Genomic DNA, 13,696 nt, shown 5'->3' with positions numbered 1-13,696 from the left:
AAACGTGGGTGGACATGTGCAGCGCGCTTGTTGTTTTGTTTCTGGTTTATTTATAGAGCAACGTAACATCCGCTGTGACATCTGCCGCGTTAATCTCGTGAGAAAATATTTAATCCCGTTAAAATTCATTTAAATTAATGCCAATAAAAACACGCTAAACTGACAGCTCTAATATATATATACATATATATATATATGTATATTTTTTTTAAAGCCATTCAGAGGTGGACTTGCTCATGTGTTTCGGATTATTGTCCTGCTGCATGATCCAAGAGCACTTGAGTTTGAGGGCGCAAACTGACGTTCTCCTTCAGGATTTTCTGGTAGACAGCAGAATTCAATGTCCCATCAATCACAGCTGGTCCTGATGTAGCAAAGCAGCAACAGACCATCACACTGCCACCACTATGCTTCACTGTCGGCATGTTCTTTTTATCAAATGCTGTGCCATCTTTATGTCATGATTCTGTTTGTGACCAACAGGTGGCACTGTAGGGTTCTCCCTGCAGCTGCACACCTGTTGGTCATTAGGTCGTTATTGCTTTAAAAGGACTCCCGCCCGACCACTCAGTGTCGGGTCATTGTGTGTGGCTGTTTGTGTTTGCTACGGTCATGTTTGTTCTCAGTCATGGTTAGTTTTTGCTTCAGTCGTGGTTTTGTTTGCTACTTTGGATTCTTTTTGTTTTCAGGACTTTGTTTGTTTCGGATTTAGTTTTCTGTGTTTTATCAATACACTTCTTCAAGTTCACCCTGCTTCTCCCTCCTTGCCTGCATTTTGGGGTCCACCGCCACCTCGCAAACGTGACACTTGAAGCCCAGATGTAACGGGCCGCACATCTTCCAAAATGTTCAATTTTTGACTCATCAGTCCACAGAACGTTTTTCCAAAAGTCTTGAGGATCATCAAGATGTCTTTTGACAAACGTGAACTGAGGTTTGTATTCTCTTTGGACAGCTGATAGAGAAATCTATGAGCAAAATTGTATCATGTTGAAAGTTTCATTTAATTTGGACACGTATAGACGTTTGGGTGCGTATCCAGCGCCCCCAAATGCCTGTGCGCAAAGGCGTCGGCCGTCTGGGCGGAGGGCTTTTGAAATCCACAATTATCTCGTCAAAGCAAGGGGGCGAACAGAGGGAAGAAGGCTAGACTCGGTCACAAAGGGGGAATGAACAATTCGGGAACAAAGCGTTGTTGAACAACAAAAGACGATTTGAGAACACCCGTCGTGCCCAGGCGACATTTGTCATCTGCAAAGTATGCAACTTGTTGATTCATTGTAGACCAGACAGAAGGGTGTCAACGTATCAGTGGTTCGAAGCTTAAACCAAGGTAACCAATCACTCCCGAGGGGCCGGACCGGGGGCGAGGTATGCAAATATCGGGGGCAGTCTTTTTCTTGTATTTTGCAAGATTTAACAACAATATAACAATGTAACAATAAAAGTTCAAACTGGCGGACAGGAACTCTGAGCATGATCATCGGGGCAACTACCGTCGTTCGCCCTCAGAGATACCTCCCGCCGATATTGAAGAAAATTTTACCTGTGTGCCGAGTCATTTCTTTAACTTTGTCCGAGAAAAACTCTTTCAACAGCAGTGGTTTTCGCCTAGGAACACAGCACTGTTAGAACAGGAGAGGTGGCGGAGCTGCGATATAAAACTCTGAGATGTAATAGAATCAAACGTTTGACCTTTCCATGGACAATACAGTATTATGGAACGTTTATGAAGTATTAAGATACAGTGGTACCTCTACTTAAGAAATTAATTGGTTCTCGAAGAAATTTCTTGATGAGAAAACTTTGTAAGTCTAGATGCGTTTTCCATGTAAATGCCTTAATTCGTTAAAAATTCAGACATAAATGTTTCTTAAAGCATAAAAATGCATCAAAATGTGAAACAAAATGTTACAATTAGATTATTGTACTGTTAATGAGAGTTGTTCATTGTGTAAAAAACCAAGAGGAGAGTCAAGAATAAAAATGATCATTTAACTTTTAACTGCGTCCTCATTGTTTTTTGCTCTCTTTCGTTCATGTTCTCTCTCAGAAGTGTTTTTTTGCCTCGTGTTTTGTCAAGAACTGATCTAAGGACGTTTGCTTTTGTCAGCTTTTAACAATCCTTCAAAAACGTCCAAGGCAAACATCAACATAGTGAGCGATCGACCGACTGGTGAACACTTTTTCTGGGTGATTCACATTGACGTCAAACTATCGGAACGCCTCATGGCCCGAGGGGTGAACGACGAGGACGCTACATCGACACGTTCTAACTGTCTATACACATAGACACATACGGTAGAGGTCCCTCTTAGCCAATTGGATGCCAGGAAGATGCTCGGTCATCGCCAAAGACAGCGCATATAGAAGTATGTTGCGTTCAGGAAACTCGGAGTTGATGGAAGCAGCCCATACTGTATTTTTACCTTTCGTATCCTGAAATTTCAGAGTGGCCTGGTGGTCCCGTGGTTAGCGCGTCGACCTCACAGTTCAGAGGTCATGGGTTCGGTACCGGCTCCGGCCTTCCTGTGTGGAATTTGCATGTTCTCCCCGGGCGTGTGTGGGTTTTCTCCGGCTACTCCGGTTTCCTCCCACATTCCAAAAACATGCGTGGCAAGCTGATTGAACACTCGAAATTGCCCCTTGGTGTGAGTGTCTCTCTGTGCCCTGCAATTGGCTGGTAACCGGTTCAGGGTGTCCCCCACCTACTGCCCGAAGACAGCTGGGATCGACCTGAAGGACCGGACGGATACCTTGGGGCGGAAGAGCTCAGAGAGGTAAGGTGGGGCGAGGCCAGTAATAGATTTGAAAGCAAAAAATAGAACCTTAAAAAGAGCATAAAAATGTATAGGGAGCCAATGAAGCGATGCCAGAGTGGGAGTTATGTGCTCCCTCTTAAGAGTACCAGTCAAGAGACAAACAGCAGCATTTTGAACCGCCTGGAGACGCGCTTGATGGATGATTGGCTGACTCCAAAGTTAAGTGCATTACAATACAGTCATGCCTTGGTTTTCGACCATAATCCGTTCCAGACGGCTGTTCGAAAACTGATTTGTTCGAAAACCGAAACCACGTTTAAAAAAAAATCAAGGTCAAGGTCATCTTTATTGTCAAATATGCTTTATGTATGACATGCAGCATCGATGAAATTTCTTCCTCTCAATCCTCAGTGCAAACATGCTGTGCATTAAACACACACAGCTAAGACAAGATAGCAGTGTAATGTAATGTGAACAGTAAAACAGTATAGACCAGGGGTGGGCAATCCCAGCCCTGGAGGGCCGCTATCCTGCATGTTTTCCATCTGTCCCTTCTCCAACACACCTGATTCAAATGATCAGATCATCAGCAAGCTCTGTCGAGGCCTGAACAATTGAATCAGGTGTGTTGCAACAGGGACAGATGGAAAACATGCAGGATAGCGACCCTCCAGGACTGGGATTGCCCACCCCTGGTATAGACAATATAAACAACATAAGCAATGGCACTTGTGGCTATTGTGGGTAAAGTGAGGTAGTGCATTGTGCAATACGCAGATGTCGGATGATGAGGGGAGGGTCATAGTCTGTGACAGGAGCCAGGGGTCGGGCAGAGGCAGAGGTCGAGGAGTGCGGGCAGAGCAGGGAGGGAGTTGAGTCTCCTGACCGCCTGGTGGAAGAAACTGTTTTTGAGCCTGCTGGTTCTGGCACTGAGACTCCGCAATCTCCTTCCCGACGGCAGCAGGCCGAAGAGGCTGTGAGATGGGTGGGTGGGGTCACCTGCGATCCGGATGGCTTGGCGGGTCAGACGGGAGTAGTAAATGTCCACGAGTCGGGGGAGAGAGACACCAATGATCTTCTCAGCTGCTCTCACGGTGTGCTGCAAAGTCTTTTCTGCATGATGGGGGGCGGGGCTCTTGCTCTCCTCAGTTTGCGGAGGAAGTACAGGCGCTGGTTGGCTTTTTTGGCCAGTGATGCGGTATTGTGGCTCCAGGACAGGTCTTCAGAGATGTGCACTCCCAGGAACTTGGTGTTGCTCACTCTCTCCACTGTGGCACCGTTAATGGTCAGTGGAGCATGCTGGGAGTGCGTCTTTCTGAAGTCCACAACAATCTCCTTTGTCTTCTCCACATTCAGGTGGAGATTGTTGTCCTTACACCACAAGGCTAGCCTGCTCACCTCACTCCTGTAGCTTGTCTCATCGTCGTTGTTGATGAGACCCACTACAGTCGTGTCATCCGCAAACTTAATAAAGAGGTTGGAACTGGAAGAAGGAGTGCAGTCGTGGGTCAGCAGTGTGAAGAGGAGGGGGCTCAGCACACATCCTTGTGGGGCTCCTGTGTTCGTCATGATGGTGCTGGAGGTGTTGCCGCCGACCCGAACTGCCTGTGGTCTCTCCGTCAGGAAGTCCAACAGCCAGTTGCACAGGGAGGTGTTGAGCCCCAGGTGGTCCAGTTTGTGGATGAGCTGCTGCGGAATGATGGTGTTGAATGCTGAGCTGAAGTCGAACAGCATTCTGACGTGTGAGTTCTTGGTCTCCAGGTGGGTGAGGGCTGAGTGGAGGGCGGTGGAGCTGGCGTCTGCAGTCGATCTGTTCTGTCGATATGCAAACCGGTAGAGGTCCAGGGTGGGGGGGAGGGCAGACTTTATGTACTGCATGACTCACCGCTCGAAGCACTTCATGAGGATGGGGGTGAGTGTGACCGGGCGGTAGTCATTGTAGCTGGAGGGGGACTACTTCTTCGGGACCGGGATGATGGTGGTGGCTTTGAGACAAGTGGGGACAACAGCCTGGCTCAGTGAGGTGTTAAAGATGTCTGTGAGAACATCTGTGAGCTCCTCAGCACAGTCTCTCAGGACGCGACCAGGAATGTTGTCAGGACCTGCCGCTTTCCGTATGTTTGTTCTCCTGAGGGAACATCTCACACTATCCTGCGAAAGCGTCAGCACCTGGTCGCCAGGAGGGGGTGGGGTCTTCTGTGCTGGGGTGTTGTTGTCTATCTCAAAACGGGCGAAGAAGTCGTTCAGGTTGTTCAGCAAAAAGATGGAGCTGTCGCAGGTGTGCGGAGAGGGCTTGTAGTCCGTGATGGTCTGGATCCGCCGCCACAGGTTCCTGGTGTCTCTGCTGTCCTTGAACTGGTCTGCGATCCTCCTTGAATATTGTCTCTTGGCCAGTCTGATGCCTCGTGACAGGTTGGCCCTGGCAGTCCTGAGGCCCATCACGTCTCCAGCTCCGAAGGCAGTGTTCCTAGCCCTCAGGAGCCTGTGGACCTCCCCTGTCAGCCATGGCTTCTGATTGGCCCCGGATGGTGATGGTTCTGGTGACCGGAACATCATCCATGCACTTCCTTATGTAGGACGTGACAGTCTCCGCGTACTCATTGAGGTTAGTGGTTGCATGTTTAAACCCACTCCAGTCTGTGGTGGAGAAACAGTCTTGGGAGTGCCTCTGTGGACCCCTCAGGCCACACTCGTACCTGCTTCCTCACTGGTTTGATGACTTTCATCAGTGGCCTGTACGCTGGCATTAGCATCACAGTGGTGTGGTCTGAGGCACCAAGGTGGGGGACGGGGAGGGCTTTGTAGGATCCTCTGATAGTTGAGTAGACATTGTCCAGAGTATTTGTGCCTCTTGTGGAGTTGTGGAAGCACACTCTTGGGGTTTGCATGACTGAAATCTCCAGCCAAGATGAGAAAGGCGTCGGGGTGGGCTGTCTGCTGCTCACTGATGTGCTGATGGAGTTCAGACAGAGCCATACTCCTGCTGTTGGTTGAGCCAGGGGGAATGTATATTGCTACCAGCAATATGGCACTAAATTCCCTCGGCAGGTAGAATGGCCGGCATTTGATAATCATAAACTCCACCGTTGGTGAGCAGCACTTGCAAACCACAACAGCATCACGGCACCAGGCTTCGTTGATGTAAACACAGAGTCCCCCGCAGTGAGTCTTCCCCACCTCGACGGGCTTTCTGTCTGCTCGGTAGCACTTTAGCCCGGCTAGCCGAATAGCCCGGTCCGGGACACTGTCGTTGAGCCATGTCTCCATGAAAACAATGACGCAGCAGTCATTCACGGTTTTGCAAGTTGTTTGAAGTAAGCGGCTATAGTCCAATTTGTTGTCCAGCGACCGTACGTTGGCCAGCGTGATGGTCGGGATAGCCAGTCGATGAGGGCTAGCTGCTAGCCTAGCCCGGATACCTCTGCGCTTCCCCCTCTTCTGCTTCCTCTGATTCCGTCCATGGCGCTTCCACTGCGGGCTTGTTGCAGGAGTTGGGGTCGGTGATCAAGCAGGCCTCCGCAGCAGACCGCAGTCACGCGGCAGGCCGCAGTCAAGCAGTTTTTCTGCCTTCGTTGGATTACTGTCCGTTTTTTTAGTTCTGCCGATGGCGAGCAGAAACTCACGAGGGTATGCGCACCTTGGTGCACAACTCAATGAAAACAAGGAACATAAAGAACACGAAGAACACTGATTTGCAGGGGGAGGGAGAGAAGCCGCTGCGGGTAGCCGCGCCGCCATCTTATTCGTCTCGCAATGGAGAAATTCCCAATTCACAGCTCAAATCTTAATGAACACGTCTGCTCACTATGGAACGCTACATGAGGAAGCGTCACTTCCTGGTGTAAGGAAGGGGAGAGGAGTCAAGTGGCGTATTCAAGTGCGCTCAGTTTGGTCAAGAACCGATTTTCGGTCGTAATCCGAGGCATAAAAAACTCGAAATTTTGGGTCGAAAACCGATTTGGTCGAGAACAGAGACATGCGAAAACCGAGGTTTGACTGTAATCTAGCGAGGTGTGATGAAGGCATAAATTACTGTTCCAGCAGAGAAAGAACAAGGGCCACTGGGACCAAAAACCATCACTTCTGTTTTCTGTTCTTTGAAATTGAAGACATTCAGTGCCATCCAGTCCTTGACTTCTTCCAGACAAGATAAAAGTGGCCTGAATGAGAAAGCGTTTTTTTGCTCAGCGGGACATAGATCTGACAGTCATCCACATAGCAGCGGAAGGACAATTCATGTTTCCTTTAGAAGGAACCCAAACCCTGTGGAACACCATACGACAGTGGGGCAGTTGGTGACTGAGAGCAGCCGAGGCTAACACAAAAGGTTCTGTCAGCCAAAATGGACCTAAATCACTCAAGCATGCTACCGCTAATGCCCACTTGGTGCTGCAAATGAGCCAACAGAATACTGTAATCCACTGTATCAAACACTGCAGTTAAATCCAATAAAACCAGACAGGCATAGTATCCAGTGTCATTTGCCAGGAGGATGTCATTAAAAACTCTTAACAGGGCTGACTCTGTGCTATGCATCATCTTGAAACCTAACTGGAAGACCTTCATAACATTATGTTCATCCAAGATTTTAACTGTGAAGGCCTTGATGCTTCCTGGTCACTATTCTTTATGGACAATGTGTGTCATATTGTGAAGTTAAATTTGACAAAAATGCTTGGAATGCAACATTAGGATCTTCATTTGAGTAAATCTCAGACCAGTTTTGATTTTCTAGATTCATCTTTAAAGCAGTAATTGTTGTGTTCTAGGTATTATTTCTGATGTTTGCATTATGTGTTTTAATTGCAATCATCTTGACTAAGTGCAAACCCAAGCAAGTGATCATTTATATCATCTGAAAGACCACCTACTATTTCATAATGAATTTTATTAGATATAGCATATTAATGTGGCTGTATCTATTGTAACTCTATGCCTGGTAGGTTTTATAATTACCGGAAAAAGACAATTCCTAAACATTGTATTAATAAAGTCAACTTTCTGGTGGCAATTTGGATGTAATTAATCAACATATAGGTCCCCACAAAATATTCTTTTTTTTCAACATTTGAATAGCCAAGCATGTCAGCAAGTTTCTTATTAAACAGATCAAGGGAAGCTCCTGTTGTTCTACAGAGATAACAGAGATTGGAGTGTAACACTTATGAAGAGACGGAAAATACATTGATTAAGCTAAATCTGTTTGAATTACAAGACAGTGTACAAGATTTTTGCATTTCTGTAGTGTTTCACTTGGTCATTCCAGGTATCCAAAATACTTTCCTGAAGATCTGATGTCGCATTTTAAAATGAAAGGCCTCTGAAATCTGCAATTTTGACCAATACCCCTGACTTAAATAAGTCAGAAATTTCTAATTTCATCATCCCGTAACCACACAAGGTCTAAGGCAGGGGTGTCAAAATCATTTTTTTGTCACGGGCCACATTGTAGTGACTGTTTTCCTTGGAGGGCAGGTATGACTGTGAAAACATATAAAGAAGTCCAGAATGGTTAATTCAACGATTGTTTAAGTTACTGTGATTAGGGGTTTGGTTACAAGAAAATGCTTACAATGTCTCACCTATTTATTACATATGAAAAGTTTACATTTCGGTACAGATTTAAGGCCTTGAGTTTGACACCCGTGGTCTCAGGCACATTAGACCAACCCAGTTATCCAACCACGTACTTTCATTATGATCTGATTTTGCATTTCAAAACAAAAGGCCTGTGAAATCTGCAAACACATTTAGCAATTCACACGCAGAATTGAATACTGTATTTACAACTGATGTGTAATGATAAATGCACACTCAATTTTAAAATTCACATGTGAAAATCACACACATACTGTACTTGTGAATATGAAAAATGTGAAAATTGCAAATATATTTGTGGATCTGAAAAATGTGTGAAAATTGTGGATGTATTTGTGTGAATAATGTTGAGACAAATCTCTTCCCATAAAATGAGGGTCAAAGTCGTCTGCGAATTCACTGTGGGCAGACGGCAACACCACAGATAGCACTAAGATGACTGCACATGCTAGTCGATATGGTTCAGCACAACACTGTTGTACAATTATGGCAAATGGGAAAATCTATCAGTAAAATATTTGACGTCTCCCCCCCCCCCCAAAAAATGTTCGGTTTTGATCGCACACGTTTTACATTGACAAAAAAAAAGTAAACTTCATTAAAATTGGTTAAGAAATTAGTGACTTAAAATGAATATCCATACATTGCCCAATATGGGGAAGTCGCCCCTGCCAATATGGCCGCGACGTCGGCACGGTTGTTTACCGGGCTGTTCCAGCGTGCTGTCGTCATGTTCTGAACTGTGGTCCCGCCTATCAACATACGTCAAAGTGGCAAGTCCAAAATGGAGAGGGGGACCATGGTAGTCGCAAACATTGTTTCAAACAAAATCTGCATACGTGCTCAATGTAAAAGGACGTTTTGAAAATTAGTAGATATAAGATTCCCTTTTAAGCACTTTAGACGAATTTAGCTGTCATCTTCAAAAGGTAAATTGTATTTAGGATTTCATTGTACACCTCATTAAGCTAGTATGCCTCCGTTCAATGTTCAGCAGAATATGATGTAACATATACCGGCTGTCTGTCGGAACTACGTGTCAACAGGTAAGTCATTTAGGGAACGTTCTTCAGTTGAATTTGTTTTGTTAAGTTGCTCGAGGTTCAGCGGCGCATTGTCATCCCGTTAATTGTTAAAGTACAGTTAATAATGAATCCAGCTCGCCGATGTTCAGCTCTCCTGAGCCAAATGTGTATTTCATCGCTGGAGGGAAGTACAACCAGAAGAGCACTTTCACCGGTTCCTTCTGCTATACCGCCGGTGGAAATACGGTGCCATTATCACGGTTGGGAGAATATAGGTCGATCTCTGAAGTCAGGTGGAGCATCCACAAGGGGAACAGTGTCAGGTACGGTATGTCTCCAATTAATTCATTGTCCACTGTTTTCCGTCGACAAGTGTCAGTTTTATAGGTGCTGCCATCACTGCCCGCAGTCTGACTTGGGCCGCTATGACAGGAATTTATCAAGTTGTGCGTTCGTTTGGCTGTCAATGCTTATGTAGTAGCATTCATTCATTCATTCATTTTCCGAACCGCTTTATCCTCACTAGGGTCGTGGGGGGTGCTGGAGCCTATCCCAGCTGTCCTCGGGCAGCAGGGAGGGGGACACCCTGAACCAGTTGCCAGCCAATCACAGGGCACACAGAGACTAACAACCATCCACGCTCACACTCACACCTGGGGACAATTTGGAGTGTTCAATCAGCCTGCCATGCATGTTTTGGGAATGTGGGAGGAAACCGGATGACCCGGCAAAAACCCACGCAAGCACAGGGAGAACATGCAAACTCCACACAGGAAGGCCGCCGGAGCTGGAATTGAACCCGGTACCTCTGCACTGTGAAGTCGACGTGCTAATCACTCGACTATTGGGCCTCCTGCAGTAGCATTGACAACCTCAAAATATTTCATATGCTCCCCCTTTTATTTTAAGGCAATCACAGTTGCGGTCCATTTTCCTGCTTTTTTCAGGGGGGTTGGGGGGTGTAGATCAAAGTGATTCAAAGAATGGATGCGATGGACGGTTGTCAAAAATTGTATAACCATTAAACCCATTCAGGTTGGTGATATTGTCGCCGTACTGATCCTTCCAGGTAATTGTCAGATTTTTTGGAGAAAAAAATATTACATTTGTGGCAGTTCACCAAGGAGCTGCTGAACTAGCTCTTTTTTGAAATCTGTTCTAGCACGAGTTTACTTTCTATTACTGCGATTCTAATATATAGGATTGACCTAATTCCTCTAAATATAAGTGACGGCCTTCACCGATAATTCATTGTACACCAATGTGCTCTTGTAAGAAGGTATTTATACTTTACATATTTTAAACAAATATTACAGAAGTACACGTATTTACTTATAGTGTATCTTTAATCATAAAACCTTATACAGAAATTAACATTCATCAGCTCTGCCTTCAGACTTGTGTTGGTGTAGAAGGCGGCTCTCAATTTACGCTCTGACGGTGTAACTGCTGTTAGCCTCCAGCGAGCTCCTGGCAGCTATCCCCGCGAAGCCGGTGTGTTTATGACACAGGGGTCAAACTCAAGGCCCGGGGGCCAGATCTGGCCCGCCACATCATTTTATGAAGCAGCTCAAACATGTGAACTTCCATGATCCTTTCTAAAATCTCTCTCTCTCTCTCTCTCTCTCTCTCTCTCTCTCTCTCTCTCTCTCTCTCTCTCTCTCTATATATATATATACAGACACACACACACATGCGCGCGTGCACACACACACCTCAAAGTGCAGAGTTGCAGGGTTCGATTCTGGCTCCGGCCTCTCTGGGAGGAGTTTGCATATACCTGCGTGGGTTTTCTCCGAGTACTCTGGTGTCCTCCCACATTCCAAAAACATGCATGGTAGGTTAATAGAACACTCTAAATTGTCTCTAGGTGTGAGTGTGAGCATGGATGGTTGTTCGTCTGGGTGTGTGACCCGCCTACTGCCTGAAGACAGCTGGGATAGGAACCAGCACCCCCCACGACCCTTGTGAGGATAAAGCCGATCGGTAAAAAATGATGGATGGATCCTGAAGTGATTTTCATTCACAGTATAGGCTTTAATATTGCTGCATGGCGGTTTTTCATATCGTCACAAAATATTTGCATTTGTTTCAGTGCTACCTTTCATGGTTATAGATGATTCGAGTGAAGGTTTGGAATGTGTGACTGCAAATGATGATGTTTTGCTTAGTGTAAATGAGAGACTGTTTGCATTTGGGTGTGATTGAGGAAGAGGGGGTGCCAAGGTGTCACCAGCAAGGGGGGACCCCGGCTGGACCCCTGTACTGGAGATCACAATCGGCACTTAAAAGGGCCCCCCACAGCAGGACGGCCACTTGCAACTACAAAAGACAGACCATATCCACACCAAAGGAAGATTCACAACAGAATGACAATTCACTCCAAATCTGACAGATCCAGTTGATAACACCCGGACTGTCCTCTCAGACAATTTGCTCATGCCTGAAAACACACACACACACACACACACACACACACAGGCATACCCTTTTTGGGAATTGTATTAAAGGTGGGTCAAGGGAAAGGCATCTTTGTCACTCTGCCTCGCTACCCTTGCGGTGAGAAGAAGTTGATGACCCAGAGCTCTGTTTAGAATAATTGGCTTGATCTATTTGTTCGGGATTAAATACTTTTCTGTGTTACTGACTCGATAGACGTGTGGATGTTGTCATTCCTGAGCCCATCAACGAGCAACCCAGAAATCCACCAAGGTATTTGATTATTGGTGGAAGTTCCGCCTTCAAAAAAAAAAAATATATATATATATATATATATAAGTTTTTTTTAATCCTCGTCTCACCCCTTAGGTGGTGTCCATACCCCATTCAGCTCGGGTCCTCAGACCCACAGAAATAAGATTAATTTGTCGATAGTCATTTTCAACAAAGAGAGTGTCGCTAAGACGATTAGAAGAAGTCTCCACTTCAACTCAGAACAGAATGAGAATTGAAAAATGCTCCCACAGATGCTGACACCAAAAGATCGGTGATTGGCTCATTTCGCTGTAAATCAAAAAGAGATTCAGCCTCAGACAGATCATCCAATCATGCAGAAAACCTGAGCGTCCGGGTCAGCTGATAAACGCCCACTGTCCATCGACTCCTAGAGACGCTGAGCAGCCGATGGGCGGGACAAAACCAGCATTTATCCAATGATTCGTCTCGTTTCAATGCATTGGGGCAATGGGCTCTGAACTCTCGAGATCAGGGGTGGCCAACCCGCGGCTCGCCGGCAATCCCGTTACTTGATTGACATAGAGGGCAACCAATCAGATGACTGCATCACCGCTCATGCGCAAACAACGGCGCTAAGCTAGTCAGCGAATTACCTCTGATTTTAAGGCAGGGGTGCCCAATACGTCGATCAGAATCGACCAGGAGCCAGCGAACTGGTCCCAAGTCGACCGCAAGGGGTGGGAGGAGGAAATGGGTAGGGAAAAAAGAGATTTTTTGTTTGTATCTTTAGCTTTCGTTCATTTTCGGCCCATTCCGACTGTTGCTCATCGTTGTGTGTGTCCATATGTGCGCAAGTGCACTGGTGGGCACCCGCGTGAGTGCGTGCGTGCGTGCGTGCGAGCACACGTGTGTGATCGGGTCGTTCGTGGGAAGTTGGTCGCTTCAAAAGTCGATCTTTGGCCAAAAAAGTGTGTGTTGTGTGTGTGTGTGTGTGTGTGTGTGTGTGTGTGTGTGTGTGTGTGTGTGTGTGTGTGTGTGTGTGTGTGTGCGTGCGCGACAAGGTATGATGTCGCTCTTTGCAGTAACACAGTAAAAAAATTGGCTCTTCGTCTCTGACTGGTTGGCCACCCCTGCTCTAGACGCCCAGCGTCCGCGCTGTAAACGCTCAGCGTCCACACAGTATAAAACCTTCGTACCGGGATTTGAAGACGTGGTGACCTTCCGATAGTCCAAAATTGACAAATTTTGGACAGAACCCGGTACTAAGGTTTTAATTAAAGCACAGTGAAGCTGCGGGAATGAATGACGAGAGTCGCTTCGTAACCAGGAATAAGAAGCTGCTTCAGAACAAAAGATGAGCGTGTTGTAGCGCATATTTAGTCAATAACACGTACACACAGTTGTATGTACACACATACTGTATATTTGATCATTTATTTTTTGACATTTCAGGGGAAGCTGTGCTTCCCTTGCAGTGTTAGAGCAATCCGCCTCTGATACATATATATATATATATTAAATCCTCGTCTCACCCCTCGGGTGGTGTCCATCCCTCATTCAGCTCGGGTCCTCTACCAGAGGCCAGGAAGCTTGAGGGTTCTGCGCAGTATCCTTGCTGTTCCCAGCACTGCACAT

The 13,696-nt window shown here is 46.2% G+C and overlaps 1 protein-coding gene across 5 annotated transcripts in view; it reads left to right on the top strand.

Annotated features, from left to right (window-relative positions):
- The first annotated feature begins 9,114 nt into the window (after positions 1–9,114).
- Positions 9,115–13,696, top strand: part of nocta (nocturnin a) — a 15,242-nt gene continuing 10,660 nt past the window's right edge. The window contains exons 1-2 of one of the 5 annotated variants that reach the window (XM_019867537.1): positions 9,115–9,289; positions 9,535–9,708. In XM_019867537.1, coding sequence (XP_019723096.1) covers positions 9,549–9,708 — 160 coding nt within the window. In that variant the 5' untranslated portion in view covers positions 9,115–9,289; positions 9,535–9,548. The other 4 variants (XM_019867535.1, XM_019867536.1, XM_019867540.1 and 1 more) reach the window with 4 other exon arrangements.

The sequence above is a fragment of the Hippocampus comes genome, unplaced genomic scaffold (genome assembly GCF_001891065.2).
Source record: "Hippocampus comes isolate QL1 unplaced genomic scaffold, H_comes_QL1_v1.1 scaffold2, whole genome shotgun sequence".
NCBI lineage: Eukaryota > Metazoa > Chordata > Actinopteri > Syngnathiformes > Syngnathidae > Hippocampus > Hippocampus comes.
Note: the sequence above shows the minus strand (reverse complement) of the source record. Positions and strands in the feature narration are given on the sequence as shown.